Source organism: Mauremys reevesii, linkage group 24, assembly GCF_016161935.1.
Source record: "Mauremys reevesii isolate NIE-2019 linkage group 24, ASM1616193v1, whole genome shotgun sequence".
Taxonomy (NCBI): Eukaryota; Metazoa; Chordata; order Testudines; family Geoemydidae; genus Mauremys; species Mauremys reevesii.
In genome coordinates this window covers 15,285,459-15,301,546 of record NC_052646.1, presented here as the reverse complement: position 1 = coordinate 15,301,546, position 16,088 = coordinate 15,285,459, and the positions used below count along the sequence as shown (strand labels likewise).

The window sequence follows — 16,088 nt, the reverse complement described above, 5'->3', positions numbered from 1 at the left end:
GTACCTCATGAAAGCCTGGCGCGGAAAAGTGTGCTACCATGGAGCACCCAATAAGGCAGCTCTCCCCAGGAACCTCCTGTGGAGGCTTTTCGATTCCCTCCTGGAGAGCTTTGTGGAGATCTCCCAGGATGATTTCTGTTCTATCCCCATATATATAGAGACCTCCTTTTCACATACTTCAGATTCCTGTAATATTAAGAATAAAAGTTTACATGTTTAAAGCACTTACCGACTGCTCCTTCCCCTGATTCAGGGTCCGGGTTAATGGCCGGGGAGTGTTGGTAGGGGATCTCCGTGAGGGTGCTGAAGAGATCCTGGCTGTCGGGGAAACCAGCGTTGTAAGCGCTGTCGCCTGCCTCATCCTCCACAAACCCTTCCTCATCTTCCCCGTCCACGAACATCGCTGAGGAACTGGCCGTCGACACTGTCCCATCGTCAGAGTCCACGGTCACTGGTGGGGCAGTGGTGGCAGGCTCCGTAGCATCCATTTGCCGCTTTGATTTTTTGGTAGCCTTGTCTGGGGTCCTTGGTTTTCACGTGGCGATGCGTTGCATGACGGCTGTATCCTCTGTCTGGATCATGGCTTTGGAGACCTTCTCGTAGGTCTTTGCATTCCGTTTGTTGGAGCGCAGCTCCGAAAGCACAGACTCCTCGCCCCACACAGCGATCAGATCCAAGAGTTCCCGGTCACTCTATGCTGGGTCCCTCTTTCTATTCAGAGATTACATGAACTCCTCTGCTGGAGAGCTCTGCATTGCTGCCGGTGCTGCTGAGCTCGCCCCGATGTCCAACCACAAAATGAGATTCTAACTGTCCAGACAGGAAAAGGAATTCAAATTTTCCCGGGACTTTTCCTGTATGGCTGGTCAGAGCATCCAAGCTCGGACTGCTGTCCAGAGCGTCAACAGAGTGGTGCACTGTGGGATAGCTCCCGGAGCTAGTAAGTTCGATTTGCATCCACACCTAGCCTAATTTGACATAGCCATGTCAAATTTAGCGCTACTCCCCTCGTCGGGGAGGAGTACAGAATTCGAACTAAAGAGCCCTCTATGTCAAATTAAATGGCTTCCTGGTGTGGACGGGTGCACGGTTAATTCGAATTAACGCTGCTAACTTCGAATTAAAGTCCTAGTGTAGACCAGGCCTTAGAGGCTACCATAATATCCCTAATAACTTTTAAAATATACGTCACCCTTTGTCCTTCGAGTATATTGGGAGTGAATTTAATTTCTGTTTGCTTTTGCTTGTCATGACTCAATAGCCTAATTTAACCCAATCTCATCCCATTTTGCCCTCGGTCTGTCAAATATTCCAAGTACTTCTGTGTTATTGTAGGGCCTAACACAACATGCACCATCACAAACTAAAGACTCCCCCACTGCACCCCGTAGCCTTTTAATGTCTTGAAATGAAGCAGCCTCTCTTTGTTTGCAACTGGAGTGTAGATGGGCCCTTCTGCTAGGGCATCTTAGTGGGAGTGGTAAATAATGATGTGGTAAATACCGAAGAGGACAGGACACTGACTCAGAGTGATCTGGATCTGGGGCCCACAAACGTGTGTTTTAATGTCAGTGTATCCATCTGAGAACAAAGAATGTCAGCCATACATCCAGGATGGGGGACTCTATGCTGGGAAGCAGTGACTCTGAAAAAGATTTGGGGGGGAGGGTTGTGGAGGAGAATCAGCTGAACACGAGCGCCCAGTGCGACGTTGTGTCCACAAAAGCTAATGCAATCCTGGGAGGCATAAACAGGGAACTCTCAAGTAGGAGCAGAGAGGTTAGTTTGACCTCTGTGTTTGGCCCTGGTGCAACCATGGCTGGAATCCTGCCTCCAGTTCCAATTCAAGAAGGATGTTGATCAATTGGAGACGGTTCGGAGAAGAGCCAGGAGAACGATTAGTGGATCAGAAAACCGGCCTTGTAGTGATAGACTCAAGGAGCTCAATTTATTCAGTTTAACACAACAAAGGTTGAGGGATGACTGGCTCCCCGTCTATAAGTATCTACCCGGGGAACAAATCCCTAATAACGGGCTCTTCGATCCAGCAGAGGAAGGTCTAACCCCACCCCCCGGCTGGAAGCTGAAGTTAGACAAATCCAGACTGGAAATAAGGCAGATAGTTTTGACAGTGAGAGTAATTAACCACTGGGACGATTCACCAGGGGGTTGTGGTGGATTCTTCCTCGGGGACATGTCTAAAATCAAGATGGGATGTTTTTCTAACAGCTCTGCTCTAGGAACTATTCCGGCGCAGTTCTCCGGCCTGCGCAATACAGGTCAGACTGGACGATCACCGTGGGCCCTGCTGCCCTGGGAATCTAGACATTCCGCAGCACACAGAGGCGAGTGATTCTGGGGAGGGGCCCGTCTTGAGGCACCACGTGTTGCAACCAGAGCTTCTTTCCGCTTGTCTGAACCTGACGGCTGTTGGAGCTTAGGGGACCCCAGTGAGCTTAGCTCCAATAGTGACCTAAATCCCCAAAGGCCTGCTTGCATGTCAGTTTCTCTGGGCCTCCGCCCCAGTAAAAGTGACTCACACAGGGACATTTTTGCTTTATTGCAAGGAGGGGGCTAAATTAAGGAGGCGTCTCCGAGGGAGCGGACGCTCGCCATTGCCTGGGGCCACGGGCTGGCTGGGGGTTAAAAGCAGGTGGCCCGGGGAGCGCGGCGGGCGAGACAGGGGAGCAAAGCCGGGCTGGATCCAAGCCGCCTGGGTGCCAAGCAGGGCGTGGGGCCAGTGCTGCTTGTGGAGGCGGTGGGGCAGGATCTGACTCGCTGAGCCCAGGTCGGTGCGGGCGAGACGGGGAGATAGCCAGGCCAGGTCTGCAGGAGGAGGGCAGTGCGGGCTCGGTTGCCTGGGACCGCGCGTTACTGCCGGGTTGAGTTCAGACTCGTCCAGGAGGCGGTGGCGGGTTGCACGCGGCAGGGTGCTACTCCGGAAAGCCTGGCTGCTTTGCACCAGAGCCACCTCGTAGGTTTGGGAAGGGAGCTGGGGTCTGTCGGGGGTGAAGGGAATGTGTGTGTGTGTGTGCATGTGTGTGCCTCTGTTTAACTCTCTGTGTACATTTGTGTGTATGCATGTTTTGCTATGATCATGTGTGCACACGTGAGTGCACATATGTGTGTGCCCCTGAGTATTTAAACATGTCTGTGAACATGTATGTGTTACACATGTGTGTGTGCTTCCATGTGCCTCTGCATGTATGGCTACATTTGTGGGTGTGCACACACATATGTGGATTATGTGTGTGGACACATGTTGGTGTCATGTATGTGCCTCTGTGTACTTAAATGTGTGCATGCATGTATGTGTGATGTGTGTGTTTGAGTGTGCCACTGCATGTGTTGATATGTTCATGTGTGTGTGTGTACATGTGTGTATGAGATGTGTGCCGCTGTGTGTGTTGAGATATGTCTGTGGGCATGTATGTGTGGTGTATGTTTGTGTGTGTGCCTCCACATGTTAGCATGCTTGTGTGTATAGGCATGTGTGTGTATCTCTGTGTGTGTATAAATATATGTTCACACATGTGTGTCTGCATGAGTTTAACTATACATGTATGTGCGGAGCATACATGTGTGTGTGATGCATGTGTGTGCCTCTGTGTATGTCTATATGTATGCTCATGTATATTTGATGCATGTGTTTGTGACTCTGTGTGTGTTTAAATGTGTGTATATATTTGTGTGCGTGGCTGTGAGTATATTTAAATGTGTGTGCTTGTGTGGGGGGGAGCATATGCTTGCACATGTGTTTGTGTTTAAATGTGTATTAGAGTGTGTGTGTTCACTTGCATGTGGGAGTGTGCATACATGCATGTGTCTGCGTGTGTTCTGCACATGTGTGTCCATGTGGGTACTTGCATGTGGATATTCACATGTGGGTAGTTTGAATGTGCATTTAAATGTGTGTGAAAATGGGTCTGTGATTGTGGGGGGAGTGGGCGTGTGCGAATGTGTGTTGAAACATGTGTTTACATGGATTACTTGCGTATGTTCATGTATGGGTGTGTGAGAGTATTTAAATATGCGTAGGCATTTCTGTTTGCACTGGAGATAGGTAATAACCCCTAGCTCTTGTCAGAGCTTTCCATCAGGCCATTTAGGAGGGTGGGGCCATTTTCCCTATTGCACAGATGGGGAAATTGAGGCATGTGGGGGGAGGAGCAGAACTGGGACTAAAACCCCAGTTGCCTGAGTCCCACTCCAGTGCTCTTTCCGCTAGGTACCACGACCTCAACGTGGAGGGTGGGCCGTGGACTAGTGTGTGTGGAGATCTGTCTGTGGGCGGGGCCCTCATTGACTGATTGCACCCAGCAATGCTGGGTCCGAAGCACTGGCCCTCTGCCTGCTGAGCTGAGGAACCAGCCGCAGACTCGTAATCCTCTGCAGTGCCCAGCTGCCAAGGGGACCAGAAATCATCTGGTGATGTGCAGGTTACAGGTGGAATTAATTTCCATTGGGGTCCATGGAGCCGGATCCCAGCTGGGGTCAATGGGCCGTAGCTCCATTGGAGTCAATGGGGCCAGATCCCAGCTGGGGTCAATGGGCCGTAGCTCCATGGGGTCAATGGGTCCAGACCCCAGCTGGGGTCAATGGGCCATAGCTCCATTGGAGTCAATGGGGCCAGATCCTAGCTGGGGTCAATGGGCCGTAGCTCCATTGGAGTTATGTGAGGATCTGGCCCACAGACACTATCCTTTTTATATGCCAATATCAGAACCTTCAGCAGGTCTCAGTGGGTGGAGGCTGTGGGGTAATCATGGGATCTGGGGGTCAATTCTCCATTCACGAGCCCCTTTCTGTCTCCTCCCCAGAACCAGCAGCCTTCTGCCCTGCCCATCACCGCAACTGAGCGCCATGAAGCTGCTGGGCCTCGTGCTGCTGTTGGTGATGGGGGGTGAGTGTGTGTGTCTGTACGTGTCTCTCTCTGTGGGGGTCTGTGGGTGCTGGGGAGGTGGGCTTCCGCGTCACACGCCCATTGGTCGTCCAGCTGTAACTCCTGCCCCTCTCCCCTGCAGCCACGGCGCAGGACATCCCCCGGATGCTGCGGGGTTTCCAGTGCGAGGAGCACTCCCATCCGTGGATCGCGGCGCTTTTTGATGGGGTCCGTTTCCGGTGCACCGGCACCCTGATTGACAGGCAGTGGGTGGTGACAGCTGCTCGGTGCAACACCGGCCGGTAAGTCCATCCACGGGCTGGAGGATCAAGGGCTGGTCGGCATGGGGGAATCCTCTGCACTGCAGGGACTGTTCTTCCAATGGAAGGGGGTTCTCCAGTCTGCCCTTAACTCTGCCCCTTTGGGGGGGGGGTGTCCTTAACACCACCCCCGTGGGTGGGTGCGCCCTTAACTCTGCCTCCTTGTGTGTGCAACATTAACTTCACCCCCTTGGGTGTGAGTAACATTAACTCCACCCCTTGGGTGGATGTGTCCTTAACTCTGCCCCTTTGGATGTGTGGCTTTTAACTCTGCCCCCTTAGGTGTGTTTATCTTTAAGTCCCCCTCTTTGGATGAATACCCTTAACTCCACCACCCCCTTGGGTAAGTGTGTGTCCTTAACTCTTCCTCCTTGTGTGTCCCCTTAACTCCAACCCCTTAAATGAGTGCCCTTAACTCTGACCCTTATATGTGTGTGTGGCAGTGTATGTACGTCCTTAGCTCCACCCCTTATCTGAATGCCCTTTACTTCACCCCTTTCATTGTTTCATAGATTCCAAGGCCAGAAGGGACTGTTCTGCCCATCCATCCTGCCCCTCCTGCATAGCTCAGGCCGGAGAACCTCCCTCAGGGATGCATTGAGGGTGCTCTAGCTCGACCTGTGCTGGAGGCAGAAATCCGTGTGGGAGGGTCTCCGGACTGGGCTGTGCAGGGGGCTTAGACTGGAGGGTCCTTCCTGGCCTCCTATGGGTGCCATCCTGGCCCCCTCGCAGTCAAGTGGAGTTTTGCCCTGGGCTTCAGTCTGGCCGGCGCTTCACGCAGCCACGTCCCCCGTGACCACGGTTCCTTTCTACTGCAGCACCCTGAGCGTCCGCCTCGGGGAACACAACCTCCGGCATCTGGACTGGTCAGAGCAGCTGACCGTAAGCTCCCGAGTCATCCCGCACCCCTCATACAACAGCAACACCAGCCGGAACAACATCATGCTGGTGAAACTCCTGGTGCCGGCCATCCTGAACCGCAACGTCGAGCCGCTCCCGCTGCCCAGGAACTGCCCCACGCCCGATTCGACCTGTGTGCTTTCCGGGTGGGGCACCAGCGCCTTCCAGAAAGGTAGAGGAGCACAAACAACCCCCCCAAACCCCCAAACAAGGGCCAGGTTTTTACCAGGGAGGGTGATTAACCATGGGAGCAAACTTCCCAGGGACGGGGCGTGAAGGATCTGGGAGCTGGGGTGGATCACAACCGCCGCGTGAGTCAGCAGTGCCATGCTGGTGCCAAACGAGCGAATGCAGTTGTAGGTTGCGTTAACAGAGGCCTGGCCTGCAAGTCACGGGAGGTGATAGCGCCGCTCTCCTCGGCGCTGGCGAGGCTTCAGCTGGAGGATGGTGTCCAGTCTTGGTCACTCCGGTGCCTGGCCCGTGGCCCCTCTGCACCGAGGCCCAGCTCCCTCTCTCACTCGGCCTCTTCCCCCTGAGACCCACCTGCGCTCTGCCTTGAGGCCCTGCCCCATCCCCGGCCTCTTCCGCCCCAAACCCTCTCACACAGGGTTGGAGCGGAGAAGAGCGAGTGGTGGGCAGGGCCTCAGGGCGGAGCCGGGGGCAGGCCCATGGTCCGGGTGCCGTGGCACCATTGTAAACCCAGTACTGTGTATAGAAAGGATGTCTCTTCACGTACCTGAAAAGCTGCCATAAAAGAGATGGAGAAAAGTTGTTCTCTCTCGCCACAGAGGGCAGGACAAGAGGCAACGGGGTCAAACTACAGCACAGCAGATTTAGCTAGGGTGACCAGATGTCCCGATTTTATAGGGACAGTCCCAATTTTTGGGTCTTTTTTTCTTATATAGCATGGGTCCCCTACGCGCCCGCAACCTGGCCCCCGGGAGAGCACCTGCCGAAATGCCGCCGAATTTCAGCAGGGACGCCTCTCAATGACACCGCTTGCCGTTGGCAAGTGGCGTCATCGAGAGGCGTCGCCCCCAAATTTCGGCGGGGACGCCTCTTGATGACGTCACTTATCGATGGAAAGTGACGTCATCGAGAGGCATCCCTGCCAAAATGCTGCTGAAATTCGGCGCCATTTCGGCGGGTGCTCCACGGCCGCAGTGGTCCTTCGTCTGGCGCCCGCCAGACGAAAAGGTTGGGGATCACTGTTATATAGGATCCTATTACCCCCCACCCCTGTCCCGATTTTTCACACTTGCTGTCTGGTCATCCTAGATTTAGATTAAGCTACAGGAAAAACTGCCTAACTGTGAGAGCAGTCGGGCAATGGACCAGATGCCCAGGGAGGTCGTGGAAGCTCCTTCACTGGGAGGTTTTGAGAGGAGGCTGGACAGCGTCTGTCTGGGATGATTTAGACACAACTAATCCTGCATCTTGGCAGGAGACTGGACTAGCTGACCCGTGCGGTCCCTTCTAACCCTGCGGTACTATGATTCTATGGTGTATTCTCCAGCACTTGGCATCTCCTAATCTAGCCTGGAGGCCCGTCTCTAAAATGCTTCCATTAAACCGGAATTATTGAGCTCAGGACAGGGGGAACTGGGAGAAGTTCTCTGGCCTGGGTCCAGCTCAGAGTATGATCTGGGGTTTTTTTCTGATCTTACGCCCTGTGATAATTCTATGAAATGGGTTCCAGTCCCCAGCAAATTTGGGAGGTTTTGAACAATGTTGAGATCTCGAAAATTTTCCCAAGCTGAAAATCTTGGGGGAAAGATCGAAATCCGATTTGTGTTTCCATTTCGAACTTTCCCAAGCCAAAAACGTGGCAGCCGGGTGAAAATAAATCTGATTCGGTTTTCAATTTTGAACTTTTCCAAGCTGAAAATGTGAGGAGGGAAAATCTGATTCAGGTTCAATTTTGAACTTTCCCAAATGGAAAATCCAGGGTTTCAATTTTGAGTTTAATTTTTTTTTCATTTCAATTTTGAAATGAAAAGTGGTTTTTTGAAGTGGAAAAAAACCTGGTGAGTCCTGCTGGGAAAATGTCAAAAGGGGCCCCTTCCACCACTTTGAATGGTTTTTTATCTCCAGAATTAGCAAACTAGGAAATTTATCGCAGCCGCAGCCTTGTTGCTGGGAAAGATTCAGTTTCAACAAATCACCATTTTTTGAATGAGAATCTCCCCCAAAAGCAACCTGCTCAGGGTGCAGCTGGTCTCCAGATTTGAGTCGGGGAGGGATTTTCCCCAGGTTGGATTGGCAGAGACCATGGGTGGACTTTTTGCCGCTCTCTGCAATGTGGGGCGTGGGTCTCAGGTGATGAATTCCCTGCAGTTACCATGGTCTTCTGCTTTGGTAGCACCTCGATCTCTCCTGTTCTCTGCCTGTGGCACACAGCACTTTAATCTCCTGAGGACTGAAATGCGTTGGTCTAATTAAAGTCTTCGGGTGCAGTGCAGGGTAATTGAGTGAGAGTCTCTGGCCTCTGCTATACAGGAGATCAGTCTAGACGATCAAACGATCCCCTCTGGCCTAAACTCTATGAATCTATGAGCTCAGCAAAAGAGCTGGAGAGTGAGGCAGGAATCTAGGGCTGGTCTACACTTGGGAGGGGCGGGGTGGAATTGATCTAAGATCCGTAACTTCAACTACGAGAATAGCGTAGCTGAAGTCGATGTATCTTAGATCGACTTAGATTGACTTACTTTGCGTCCTCGCAGCATGGGATCGACGGCTGCGGCTCCCCCCGTCAACTCCGCTTCCGCCTCTCGCCCTGGTGGAGTTCCGGAGTCAACGGGGAGCGCGTTCGGGAATCGATGTATTGCGTCCAGACGACATGCGATACATCGATTCCTGATAGATGGATCACTACCCGCCAATCTGGGAAGGGGAATCCATTGGCTGAAGCTGTGTTCTTCCCTTAGGAGCTGACACTAAGCAGTGAGAGGCACCAGGCTGACACCCAGAGATAGAAGCTACATGAGAAAAGGGCCCAAGATAGATAGATAGAGGGGGTGGATGGAGATAGATAGAGGGGGTGGATGGGGATGGATAGATAGAGGGGGTGGATGGAGATGGATGGATGGATAGTGTGACAAAGTTCCTCCTCTACCTCGGTGGGTCCTGCGCTTATTGGCAGATTTGCTCACCTCAGTGATTTTCCCCTCAGTCTGGGTCAACTCCTTCTGTGTCTGATCAGGAGTTGGGAGGTTTGGGGGGAACCCGGGCCCGCCCTCTACTCCGGGTTCCAGCCCAGGGCCCTGTGGATTGCAGCTGTCTATAGTGCCTCCTGTAACAGCTGCATGACAGCTACAACTCCCTGGGCTACTTCCCCCTGGCCTCCTCCAAACACCTTCCTTATCCTCACCACAGGACCTTCCTCCTGGTGTCTGATAATGCTTGTACTCCTTAGTCCTCCAGCAGCAGCTCACCCTCTCACTCTCAGCTCCTTGTGCCTCTTGCTCCCAGCTCCTCACACACACTTCCTCTCCTCTGGCTCCCCCTCCCTGACTGGAGTGAGCTCCTTTTTAAACCCATGTGCCCTGATTAGCCTGCCTTGATTGGCTGCAGGTGTTCTAATCAGCCTGTTGGCCTTAATTGGTTCTAGCAGGTTCCTGATTACTCTAGTGCAGCCCCTGCTCTGGTCTCTCAGGGAACAGAAACCTACTCAGCCAGTGACCAGTATATTTGCCCTCTACCAGACTCCTGGACCCCACTGGTCTGGGTCTGTCACAATAGATAGAGGGGGTGTGTGAGGATGGATAGATAGATACAGGGGGTGGATGGGGATCGATAGTTAGATAGGGTGTATGGGGATAGATAGAGGGGGTGTATGGGGATAGATAGAGGGGGTGTATGGGGATACATAGATAGATAGTGCGGGTGTACAGGGATACATAGATACATAGATAGATAGTGCGGGTGTACAGGGATACATAGATACATAGATAGATAGTGCGGGTGTACAGGGATACATAGATACGTAGCTAGATAAGAGCCCCACGTAGATCTCCTGGATCCAGCCTGGCTGAGCATTTCCTAGAACTCAGGAGACTCTCGCTCGCTGTCTCTCCCGCAGCCCGCAAGTCTCCAGGCCAGTCTCGCTGCGCCCGCCAGCTGCTGCACTCCGACGTCCTGCTCTGTGGGAATATCACGGTTCTGCCTGACGCCCAGTGCCAGGACACCCGCCCCAACCGCATCACCCCCAACATGATCTGTGCCGGCGTGGTCCACGGGGGCACTGACTCCTGCCAGGTGAGGGGCACTGGGGTGGGTGAATGAGGTGTGCCCCCCCTCCATGGGGCAGGATGGAGGGGCAGGACAGGGTGGGCTGGAGGGGGTGTATGAGGTGTGGACCCCCCACTGGGGCAGGTTGGAGGGGGCAGGACAGGGCAGGCTGGGGGCTGTATGGGGCGTGGAGCCCCCCGCTGGGGCAGGATGGAGGGTGGGACTGGGCGGGCTGGGGGCTCTATGGGGCATGGAGCCCCCGCTGGGGCAGGATGGAGGGGTGGGTCAGGGCGGGCTGGGGGTTGTATGGGGCATGGAGTCCCCCACTGGGGCAGGGTGGAGGGGGCGGGACAGGGCAGGCTGGGGGCTGTATGGGGCATGGAGACCCCCGCTGGGGCAGGATGGAGAGGGCAGGACAGGGTGGGCTGGGGGCTGTATGGGGCAGGATGGAGGGGGCAGGACAGGGTGAGCTGGGGGCTCTATGGGTCATGTAGACTGCTGGGGCAGGACGGAGCGGGTGGGACAGGGTGGGCTGGGGGCTGTATGGGGCATGGAGCAGGACAGAGGGGGGCAGGACAGGGTGGGCTGGGGGCTGTATGGGGCATGGAGCCCCCCGCTGGGGCAGGACAGAGGGGGCAGGACAGGGCGGGCTGGGGGCTGTATGGGGTGTGGAGCAGGACAGAGGGGGGCAGGACAGGCTGAGCTGGGCGCTCTATGGGGCATGGAGACCCCAGCTGGGGCAGGACAGAGGGGCAGGACTGGGCGGGCTGGGGTGTATGGGGCATGGAGCAGGACAGAGGGGGCAGGACAGGGAGGGCTGGGGGCTGTATGGGGCATGGAGACCCCCGCTGGGGCAGGGGGGAGGGGGCGGGACAGGGAAGGCTGGGGGCTGTATGGGGCATGGAGACACCCGCTGGGGCAGGATGGTGTGGGACGGACCGGGTGGGCTGGGGGCTGTTTGGGGCAGGATGGAGGGGGCAGGACAGGGTGAGCTGGGGGCTCTATGGGTCATGGAGACCCCTGCTGGGGCAGGACGGAGCGGGTGGGACAGGGCGGGCTGGGGGCTCTATGGGGCATGGAGCAGGACAGAGGGGGGCAGGACAGGGTGGGCTGGGGGCTCTATGGGTCATGGAGACCCCTGCTGGGGCAGGACAGAGGGGGCAGGACAGGGCGGGCTGGGGGCTGTATGGGGTGTGGAGCAGGACAGAGGGGGGCAGGACAGGGTGAGCTGGGGGCTCTATGGGGCGTGGAGCCCCCCGCTGGGGCAGGACAGAGGGGGCAGGACTGGGCGGGCGGGGGGTGTGTGGGGTGTGGAGCAGGACAGAGGGGGCAGGACTGGGCGGGCTGGGGGTGTATGGGGCATGGAGCAGGACAGAGGGGGGCAGGACAGGGTGAGCTGGGGGCTCTATGGGGCGTGGAGCCCCCCGCTGGGGCAGGACGGAGCGGGTGGGACAAGCCTGCAGAAGTGGTTGAGATCCCCATGGTCTGGGCTGTCCTGGAGCTCAGAGCCAATGATCACAGCCGTCCTCTCTTGGTCCCTTCGGCTTCTGCTTCACCCAGAAACAACTGGAAGGGGCTGGTGGGGACGGATCAGTGGTGGAAAAATGCCAAATTAACTCTCTTCAAAACACTGCAAATCATCAACTGTCCCGTCACCTCAGCCTGGCTCGGGTGACGCGCTCGGCGATCCTGCGGCTCCCCACAGCAGCTAGGGGTGTTCGGCCCGAAACGTCTTAGCTGGGCTGACCAGATAGCAAGTGCGAAAAATTGGGACACTTTTGGTGGGGGGATCGTTGTGTATATAAACAAAGCCCCTCAGATTGGGTCGTCTGGGCTAAACCTAGGGTGACCAAAGACTGGGGTTACTCTCTCGGCATCCGGTCAATACAGATCCAGCCGCGTAGGACGGACGCGACTTTTCCAGCCGAACCCTCCCCTCGAAATGGCGGGTTTCCGCTCTCCAGGGCAAACAAGGACGTGGAGGAAGCAGCGGTTCCTGAGCTGGACATGGCCGTTTGCTGGGCAGCCATGTTGGGTCGTTGGCGGGGGACCTCGTTAATGATGCTGGGATTGTTCCAATGCCCGGCTGTCTTCGTTGGCTTCTGAACGGTCTCCCTTCCCCAGCCCTTCTGGAGAAGCGCCCAGTGTAGGGTGACCAGACAGCAAATGTGAAAAAATAGGGACGGGGGTGGGGGGTAATAGGAACCTATACAAGAAAAAGACCCAGAAATCTGGACCGGCCCTATAAAATCAGGACATCCGGTCACTCTAACCCCGTGGGTTCTAGCCCCAGCTCTGGGAGGGCAGTGGGGTCTAGTGGGTTAGAGCAGGGGGGCTGGAAGTCAGGACTCCTGGGTTCTATTCCTGGTTCTGCTGCTGATTTCCTGTATGACTTTGGGCAAGTCCCTTCCTGCCTTTGTTTCTCTTCCTCCCCTTAGTCCATTTAGATTGTAACCCCTTGAGGGCAGGGACTGGTTATACCGCCTGCCTGGGGCCAGCGCTGGGCCCTCCTGAACTGAAGAGCCCAGCACCGGTGTAATAGATTCACATCCTCTGTGACTGGCGCAAGGTGTCGGACGTAGTGGATTACACAAGCCCATATCTTGACTTTAGCAAAGCTTTTGATACGGTCTCCCACAGTATTCCTGCCAGCAAGCTAAAGCAGTATGGGCTGGATGATTGGATAAAAACAATGAGGAGTCCGGTGGCACCTTAAAGACTTTAAGGTGCCACTGGACTCCTCGTTGTTTTTGTGGATACAGACTAACAGGGCTACCCCCTGATATAAGGTGGATAGAAAGCTGGCTAGATTGTCAGGCTCAACGGGTCGTGATCAACGGCTCCATGTCTAGTTGGCAGCCGGTGTCAAGCAGAGCGCCCCAGCGGTCGGTCCTGGGGCTGGTTTGGTTTAACATCTTTATTAATGACCTGGACGATGGGATGAATTGCACCCACAGCAAGTTCGCAGGTGACACTAAGCTGGGGGGAGAGGTAGATACGCTGGAGCATACGGAGAGAATCCAGAGTGACCTAGACAAATTGGAGGATTGGACCAAAAGAAATCTGATGAGGTTCAACAAGGACAAGTGCAGAGTCCTGCACTTGGGAAGAAAGAATCCCAGGCACTGCTACAGGCTGGGGACCAACTGGCTAAGCAGCAGTTCTGCAGAAAAGGACCTGGGGATTACAGTGGATGAGAAGCTGGGTATGAGTCAGCAGTGTGTCCTTGGTGCCAAGAAGGCTACCGGCATATTGGGCTGTAGTAGTAGGACCATTGCAGCAGATCAAGGGAAGTGATTATTCCCCTCTATTCAGCACCGGTGAGGTCACACCTGGAGTACTGTGTCCAGTTTTGAGCCCCCCGACTACAGAAGGGATGTGGACAAATTGGAGAGTCCAGCAGAGGGCAATGAAAATGATCAGGGGCTGGGACACATGACTTATGAGGAGAGGCTGAGGGAACTGGGCTTGTTTAAGTCTGCAGAAGAGAAGCGTGAGGGGGGATTTGATAGCAGCTTTCAACTACCTGAAAGGGGGTTCCAAAGGGGATGGAGCTCAGCTGTTCTCAGTGGTGGCAGATGACTGAGCAAGGAGTAATGGTCTCAAGTAACAGTTGGGGAGGTCTAGGTTGGATATTAGGAAACACTATTTCCCTAGGAGGGTGGTGAAGCACTGGAATGGGTTACCTAGGGAGGGGGTGGAATCTCCTTCCTTAGAGGTTTTTAAGGTCAGGCTTGACAAAGCCCTGGCTGGGATGATTTAGTTGGGGTTGGTCCTGCTTTGAGCAGGGGGTTGGACTAGATCCCGCCTGAGATCTCCTCCAACCCTGATACTCTGTGGTAGGCATGGCACATTCACTCTGAAAGGCAGGGCTGGGGAGCTCTGTGGCATGAGGGGCCTGGATTGGGCTCTGTACGTGTGATGCTTGTCCTATTAACGCACTTTGCGGCGCTTGCCCTGCAGGGAGACCCCGGCTCGCCGCTTGTCTGCCAGAGGGAACTTCAGGGCGTCGCCTCCTGGGGCTTCGAAGGATGCTCCCGGCCCAACCAGACGGGCGTGTTCGTTAAGGTGTGCAACTACTTGGCTTGGCTGCGGGACACCATGAGGTCTGGCTGACCACGCCTGCCGGGAGGGGAGCACTGGCAGGGAGACCGCAGAATAAACCAGTGACAACCGTGGCCCTGCGTCTCTGGTGTCTCCTTCCCGCATGGCCACGGCTGCTGCTCAATCCACCAAAGGACTTAAGTGCCCATGCAACACTGATGTGCACAAGACCCCTGCTCAGCTAACCCCATAGGTGCCTAACCCCCCTAGGCACCTACATTTTGGCCCGGCCTGTCTAACTCCGAGCATCGCCCCACCTCTTACAAGCGCCACGGTGCCAGTCGCTCATGCCTAAATCCCAGCGTGATTCTCAAGCATGCTCCCATGCTGTCACGAGACCAGTCTGCGGGGGGCTGCGCCTCATGATGGGAGCAGCAGTCATGTCTAGTGGTTAGGGCTGGCATCAGTAGCCAGGAATCAGGGTCAGAACTGGAGTGAGGGGTCCTCTGGAGTGAGGCCGGGCGGGAGAAAGGCTGGGGACAAGTGGGTGCAGGAGCTAATGTGGCCGGCTCTCCCAATCAATCAGGCAGGGTAGCCAATTAGGCAGCCTCCAACAGGCCAGCTGTGCTCATTAGGTTGCCTGGAGACTAGCTCTGCAGCAGGTCCTGACACTTACTGTGACAGGTTCAGTCACAGAGGCCCCCTTGGGACTGTCACTTGATGTGCTGAAACTACCTCTGAGCCCATTTTCTCAGCTTGGGACTCCAGAACCCTGCCTTGTGGAGCCAGACACGCTAGCCTGCTGCAACACAGAGCCAGGGTCTGACCCACACCCCCAAAAGCTGCAGACTTAACTGAAAACTGAAGTGCTCCTGTCTCCAGCACCCAGTTCCCAATGGGATCCAAACCCCAAATAAATCTGTTTTACTCTGTATAAAGCTTATACAGGGTAAACTCATAAATTGCCCCCCCCTCTATAACACAGAGAGATATTCACAGCTGTTTGCTCCCCCAGGTAGTAATCACTTACTCTGGGTCCATTAATAAACAAAGTCATTTTATTAAGTATAAAAAGTAGGATTTAAGTGGTTCCAAGTAATAACAGACAGAACAAAGTAAGTTACTAAGCAAAATAAAACAAAACACACGAGTCTAAGCCTAATACATTAAGAAACTGATTACAGGTAAATCTCACCCTCAGAGATGTTCCAATAAGCTTCTTTCACAGACTAGACGCCTTCCCAGTCTGGGCCCAGTCCTTTCCCCGGTACAGCTCTTGTTAGTTCCAGCTCAGGTGGTAACTAGGGGATTTCTCATGACTGCAGCCCCTTTGTTCTGTTCCACCCCCTTTTATAGCTTTGACACAAAGCAGGAATCCTTGGTCTCTCTCTGGGTCCCCACTTCTCCTTCTAAATGGAAAAGCACCAGCTTAAACATGGATTCTAGTATCATCTGACATGTTCACATGTCCTGTGAGCCCCCCTCCATTCCTCCAGGACTGGCCCGCACGCGTGCAGCGGAGGCTTGCAGGCAAACAGAGCCATCTACAACCAGTTGTCCTAGTCAATGGGAGCTGTCAAGATTCCAAACCACCATTAATGGCCCACACTTTGCATAATTACAATAGGCCCTCAGAGTTATATTTCATATTTCTAGTTTCAGATCCAAGAATGATACATTCATACAAAGAGGTTGAACACACGCAGTAGATT

General features: G+C 54.6%; 1 protein-coding gene across 1 annotated transcript; it reads left to right on the top strand.

The window, feature by feature from the left end:
- Positions 1–2,906: 2,906 nt before the first annotated feature.
- On the top strand, positions 2,907–14,483 carry LOC120390065 (kallikrein-15-like). The gene is made up of 6 exons (XM_039512343.1): positions 2,907–2,974; positions 4,821–4,903; positions 5,025–5,184; positions 6,021–6,274; positions 10,184–10,359; positions 14,296–14,483. The coding sequence occupies exons 2-6, from the start codon at positions 4,864–4,866 to the stop codon at positions 14,446–14,448; spliced, it is 783 nt and encodes a 260-aa protein (XP_039368277.1). The 5' UTR covers positions 2,907–2,974; positions 4,821–4,863; the 3' UTR covers positions 14,449–14,483.
- The last annotated feature ends 1,605 nt before the right edge of the window (positions 14,484–16,088 follow it).

Coding starts and splice junctions, on each gene's coding strand:
- LOC120390065 (XM_039512343.1), top strand. CDS start 4,864: ATGAAGCTGCTGGGCCTCGTGCTGCTGTTGGTGATGGGGG. Junction 4,904..5,024: donor GCTGCTGTTGGTGATGGGGG/GTGAGTGTGTGT, acceptor TCTCCCCTGCAG/CCACGGCGCAGGACATCCCC. Junction 5,185..6,020: donor GCTCGGTGCAACACCGGCCG/GTAAGTCCATCC, acceptor TTTCTACTGCAG/CACCCTGAGCGTCCGCCTCG.